Below are 7,010 nucleotides of genomic sequence, written 5' to 3' on the forward strand. Positions count from 1 at the left end.
ATCAAGTAAAAGCTCGGGTTTCAAAGAAGCCACCGCTACATCCATTTCATTAGGAATTGATGATCTTTTAACGGTATAAAAATTTTAAAAAATCTATTAAAAATTTAATAACGATAATAGTGATGATAAATATATTTTAGGACACTTATACCCAATTTCTTACCATATGCTTACACATGATACATTCTTATTATCAAGTAAACTTTAAAATAATTAATCATCTATATTGCAATAAAAATAAAAGGCTTTATTAGTAAATTGGGCCCTGAGTTGTACCTTTATTTTCAAATTGATTTTTGAAGTTTTTTTAAAAAAGTAGTACTTAAAATATCAATTATGTCCTAATTTACTTTAAAACAATAACAATTAATAAAAACATAACAAGTGGCACATTTTTATTAAATGTAATACACTTTTAAATAAAGTGAGACAAAATTAATATTTTAAGTATAACTTCGAATACCAAAAGTGAGATATAATTCAAGAGTCGATTTAAAAAATTCAATTTGAACTGTGGACGATTATATATATTTGCATAGTCAACTAGAATATAATTTGTAGAGAAAATGTAATCTTTTAATTTAATAATAAAATATTATTTATTATTTGAAAAAAGTAACTATTGGGAAGTGAGCTAAAACGATAGGATAATTAATTAAATAACCAATTCCTATCTTCAAAAAGTTATACTGTAATGATTCGGTTTTCAGTGGTATCGAAAATTATGGTTTTGGGATCTCGTTTTCATAAATCGAGTCTATAAATATTAAATAAAGATATTTATAGAGTTATTATGTAGATGAATTGAATTTGGATAGTCAGTTTAGCTGAAATGGTGGTTAATTAAGGCCTAAGGACTAAATTGTAAAGTCCAATCACTATAGATGTTTAATTGGTAAATGGCTTGAGAACTTAAATTGCAATTAATCAAAGGACCAAAATAGCAATTAGACCATACTTAAATAAGACTTAGTGGACAGTGTGATGTTATTAAACTAAATAAGTGAAATTAAGGTTACTTATACATAAAGCATAATTAACCAAAATTAATCAAACATTAAGCCATATATAAAAGTGTGATTTCGGTGGAAAGAAAGAGAAAACATATCACCTTTCTTCTTCACCTAAACCGACCACCGTTGTTGAACTAAGAAACCTCCCAAGCTTGAAACTTTCAGCCATAATTTGGTAAGTTTATTTAGGTCATTTTCTTGTAATTTTTATAGATTTGAGGCCATGGGAGCTTGACTTAGCTAACCCATGTCCTAATTTTTGAAACTATTAAAGTTTTATAAAGTTACCATTGTTGAGAATTAGATGAAATTGGTTTGAAATTGCTAGAAATTGAGCTTAGATTAAGAAAATGACTAAATTGTAAAGCTTAATTGTTAGTTTCATATATTAGGGACCAAATTGAAAAATGTAAAACTTACATGAAATTTTAGTAGGAGTAGGAAATAGAAGGTCCTTAATGAGTAATTGTGAAATTAGATTTCAATATGAAGCTTTAGATTGAGGGACTAAATTGAATAAATTATAAAATATGTTTGATATTGTGATTGGTTTTGATTTGAATGGAATTTGATAATATTATATGTTTTATGATTTTATTTAGCTAACGTTGACACAGAATCGTCGAGAGGGAAATGAAATTTGAAAGTCGTGGACGAATAGCTCAAAAAATTTGATTTGTATTCCTATGATTCGAGAATCATTTATTTTCTGCATGTGCATGTCATTTTGCATTATATGGTGTTGAGATGAGTTGTTATTAGATTATTAAAACGAATTGTTATGGTTTAGATTGAATATCGAGACCAAAACTAAATTGAATAGAATAGAAAATTGTATGAATTGATTGATATGTGATAATTGGTATGAAATTGAGTTGAATATGGTTTTTATACGATGATTTGATGAATTGATGGTTTATTTAGATATGACTAAATATGATTTAAACTTTATATAATGAATCGAAAAATTGGTTACCCTATTAGCTATTCGAATCAAGTCGAGTATAGTTGGCATGCCATAGGGTCAAGGTATCAATTGAAAACCATTGTGGTCAAGCAACCCAGGGTGACAGAATAATTAGATTGAGAAAACCATCATTATCGGGCAATCCGAAATGGCAATATGTACATGTTTAGCGTAATCATTGTTGGGCAACCCGAGGTGACAGATCCGCATATTCGTTCCGAGTCTGTGCCTGGTTAATAGGGTTATAAACATGAAAATTTATTAAATGACATGTAAGTTGATAAATGAAATTGATATGCAATATGTGAAAATATGCAGAATAAGTAGAAAACGAGCCTTGGGCACCGAATGAATAAGAAAAAGCCAATAGGCTCAGGAATAGTTGAAATGCATATATGAAATCAAATTTATATATGTAAATGTTGATGTTAGAAAATGAATAAGTATAGTACATATAATGGCATTATGAATTGATTAGGTATCATGTGAAAGGAATGGTAATTGATAAGTTGATATGTTCAAATGATAAATTGCATGCCTATAATGTATTATAGGTTGTTGGTATGAACTTAAATAAGAATGCTCTATGAATTGCAATTGGATCGAATGTATGCATATGCTTTAAATTTTGTATTGCTTTGGTTTGAATCATGGAAATGCCACTGAGTGTATTTGCTCAATGTACAGTTTGTTTTTTTCCGTGCGCAGGTATAACAGATTCCTAGTAGTTCGTGCAGTAGATCTAGCACCCAACAAAATTTTCCCGACTCAGCAAAGCTTGTATAAATTATATTTTGTTTTAAGCATGGCATGTACCTAAGTTGATTTAAAATTTGGTACAAAACTATGTTTATACACTTTTAGTTTAGAAGAAGAGGTGGTTTATCTTAGCTAGGTGGAGAGACGTTATGCCATAGCGGCGGAGACGATGATGAAAGTGGCTGAAAGAAAGAATAAAGGAAATGTTGGAAAGTTGAAGATTGGGTCTCTCCCTTGTCTCTATTTTTCTCTTGGTGTTATTAGGGGAGTGAGAAGACTTATATACATGGAATAGAGGATATGCCACATGTTGAGATTTTATTGGCAGTAAAGTCACATCTTGTTCTTTTGCATAGACAATGATGTGATATTATAGATTAATGATGTGACATCTTAGGACAACTTAGTAATCAATGTGTGCGAGGTTTCATGCGCTTCTGACGAGCATAGTTCATGTCAAAGGTTTGTTTAGCATGAGGTCCGCTCGAGGGTAGTTCGATGTTACAGATATGCTTGGTGTGAGGTTCCTCCAATGATACCACATGTAATTGACTCGAAAGTGGTATTATAATTTTAAAAAGTTTTCACTTATTTAATCAATAATTTTAAAAATTTTGTGGTTGAAAATCGTTTTTAAATATTAAAAAAAAACTCACAAACTATCAAGAGAAGTAATAGACAAATATGATTAGGATAGAGCAATTAGTATGGGTAAATGATCCCTAATTTTCTTACTTTAAACCTTAGTACATATGTATAAAAAACCCCAATGCATTTTTAATATATACTATTAATTTTATAATATAGTATTTCAATATAAAACTATAATAAAAAAATTATTTTTTTATACAATGCATACTTTTAAGTATAACCTCTCAAATGTTTAAATTGGAGAAGAAATGTACTTGAGCACAATCAATATCACATTTTATTTATTGCAATAACAATAATATCAACCAAGCTAACTCTCAATCAATAATAGAATATTATTTACTAAAAATATACATTCATTAAAAATCGTAAAATTTTGTTGTGATAAGTGTCGCCTCCTAGCGTTGACCATCAACCAAGTGATAAAATAATTTAATTATTATAATGATAAACTAAAATCAAATAGATTTTAATATATTGTTATCAGTATTTTTATTAAGATAAGTATTTGATACATTAATAATAATTGTAGAGAAGGGGAGTTAATATATTGAAGGATGATTGGAGAATGAATGGTTGTCCATCTTAGTTATGCTTTGGAAAAGTATTTGGGATGTTCTTGTCTTCTCTTGACTAGTAGGTTGTCATCTAAGTGAAATCAAAATTTTTTTAGAGGAGTTGGAATTAGAGATGTTCATGGATCAAGTTAGGTCAGGTCACAATATGATATTAATATACTTTATGCTTGCCTAAGTTCGTTTCGACTCAAAATTCTGTCCAAGCCCACCAATACTTGTAAATGATTAACCCAAGCCTATCATAGGCCCATCAATATTATTTTTTTAAAACTTTTAAAAACATATTTATTTTATTTAATATTTAATATTTAATAATTTTATATATTTTTTATTTATTAAAATTTTATGTAAATCATCTTAATATTTTTAACGTTTACATTATAGTAGAACTATATCTTATCATAGATTTAATTGTTTATGTGTTATAAATTAACATAATATAAAATATTGCAAACTTCAGAAAAATGGGTTGGCCTTGGGCCTTGAATGTTTAAGCACGAGCTTAGCCCATTTTTTAAACAAGCCTAATTTTTCTTTCCAAACCCAATTTTTGTGCTTAATATTTTTGCCCGAACTCTCCTAAATTTCGGGCGGGCATTCGATCTTGGACCAGTAGCCCGACCATGAATAGGTCTAGTCGGAGTTAGGTTATATATTTTTATAAGAGTTAAAATATAATTTCATCAATTTATTAACTTATACTTTTATAATTTCTTGAAGGAATAAATCAAAATTTCATCATTTTTTAGAGGTCAAAACATAATTTTACTATATAATAATTTAAAATTTTATAAATATTAAAAGATAAAAAATGAAAATTCTCTTTTTACGAGTTCACACGTTGAAATTATAATCACAAAACCACCATTTCCGACAAAAATAAAAAACGGATTGTTACATTTACCCACACCCTTATTGCGCCCTAAAGTTTTGTAATCTAGCATTCTTTGATAGGTCAAAGATATGATTGTCTTGTCGAGTAAAGTAAATATGTTAACGAACTCGATTCTTGTAGACAATGTTATGGTCAATTAGAAAAGAGATTCTCGATTAATGACACATTGGTTGCATGTCAATAATTGGAAATAAATTAATAGCATTATTGCTAAGTTATTCCATTTTCATCTTTTTTAAGAAATATATTTATTTATGAGAGAGATGCTGATTTTTCAAATTAATATTTATTTATGAGTGAGTAGGAATGGAAAAAAAAATGATTTCACGGTTTTTGATTCAATTTGGTTTGATTCATTAGAGTTGGATTTTTTTAAAAAAAAATCGGGTTTGGGGTGAGTCAAATTGAGTAAAAAAAAAAATTGTATCGCACTAGGGGTTGGGTTTGAGGTAAATTCGTCACACCTTGAAATATTTACAAAAATACATCCGAGATATATATATTAAGATTTAACTCTATACTCAAAAAAAAGTACTCTTATTTCCTTCAAAATAAAAAATAAAACAATGCTTCGCTCGTTACTAATATAATAACATGAGGGAAAATATTATTTATTACGAATGTATTATTACAATACCTAGATACAAAATGAAAATTAATTAGTTCGGATGTAAACTTGAAATTAAAAGATTAGTAATAAGTCTTATAAAAAAATAAGAACTTTCCAAAATAAACGAAGATTTTTCTTCTCCTTACTAAAATAAATCATGTGAATAACTAAATATTATCAATTGAATTAGTTTATCGCTAACCTTGCATAAAAATAATACTCTTACCAAACGTAGCATTAAAAATGTAATCTTATTTGCTTCAAAATAAAAATATAATCTATCTTCTCTTTTCCCAAAATCACTTTATATGGCCTAAGCATATTATATTCATCAAAGATAAGCATATAACCCTAACAATGGCTTAGTTAAAGTATCAATCTCGTCTCTCACTTCTTAATAAGGCCCGAAATCATGTATATATATAAACCCTACAATCCCATATCTCCATGTAACCATTGGCTTTTCTCCTTTTCTTAGGTAAAAAAGAAGAGAAAATGAGCGGTCCTTGGTGTTTCAACCACAAGAACGGTGTGGTTCGCCTGGTTGAAAACTCAGGTTCGGACCAAAGGCCGAAGCCCGAGGGCAAAGTACTTGTACACATTCCTTCTAACGAAGTGATCACTTCTTATGAGATTCTCAAGACTAAGTTGTTGTCTCTTGGTTGGGAAAGATACGACGGCGGTGACCCTGATCTTTTTCAGTTCCACAAAAGGTCATCCATCGATTTGATCTCTCTTCCTAAAGATTTTACCAAATTCAAGTCTGTTTACATGTATGACATTGTGGTCAAAAACCCTAACATGTTCATGGTTATGGATAAATGATGTTTTTATTTATATGGACTGTATCACCACTACCCAGTACTGGTCTTCATCACTACGTTTATATATATATACGGGGTTTGATATTTAAAATAAAACTGGGTTTTGGTTTGCTCAAGGAAGATAAGAAGTGCTTTTAAGATCTGTATGATCTTTTGCTTTGCTTTGCTTGCTATAAGTAGCTGTGACTATACACTACTTGGCTTAATTTTTCATCTCATGCATGCTCTTTAATTATTATGATTTATCAATGAAAATTTATATGGTGTTTCTTTGTGTGTTCACAAGATAGGATATTTGAATTTATTATTATTTTGTTATATGCAATTTTTAAAATATGTATTTATTTATTATTTACATTAAAATTTAATTTCGAGAATTATTATTTGTACAAGAAGATAATGATATTAAAATTAATGTTTTGTATATTATATAAATGATAATTATAATATCATAATAAAATGACCAAATGCATCCATTTGTACAGGTTCCATAAAGGGTTATATGTCATCAACCAAAGATTTTCCTTAAAAATGATGATTTATTTGAACCTCTAACTTTATAAAATATTATTTTAATTTTTTTATTTTTAAATTTTTAAACTTGTATTTTTTTTGTGAAATCATCTCAAAATGAAAGGAGAAGTTGACGCTTTTGAACTTTGCTGACATTGCATACATGTGAGTTGTCACATGGATGACATATCATCATTTAA

General features: G+C 28.5%; 1 protein-coding gene across 1 annotated transcript; it reads left to right on the plus strand.

The window, feature by feature from the left end:
• Positions 1-5,869: 5,869 nt before the first annotated feature.
• Positions 5,870-6,582, plus strand: LOC105796830 (flowering-promoting factor 1). The gene has a single exon (XM_012626658.2). It carries the CDS (start codon positions 5,969-5,971, stop codon positions 6,296-6,298), a length of 330 nt encoding a protein of 109 aa, XP_012482112.1. The 5' UTR covers positions 5,870-5,968; the 3' UTR covers positions 6,299-6,582.
• Positions 6,583-7,010: the final 428 nt, after the last annotated feature.

This window comes from Gossypium raimondii, chromosome 3 (assembly GCF_025698545.1).
Source record: "Gossypium raimondii isolate GPD5lz chromosome 3, ASM2569854v1, whole genome shotgun sequence".
Classification (NCBI taxonomy): domain Eukaryota; kingdom Viridiplantae; phylum Streptophyta; class Magnoliopsida; order Malvales; family Malvaceae; genus Gossypium; species Gossypium raimondii.

What these genes read in the sequence shown, in the direction of transcription:
- LOC105796830 (XM_012626658.2), top strand. Translation starts at nt 5,969, where the DNA reads ATGAGCGGTCCTTGGTGTTTCAACCACAAGAACGGTGTGGTTCGCCTG.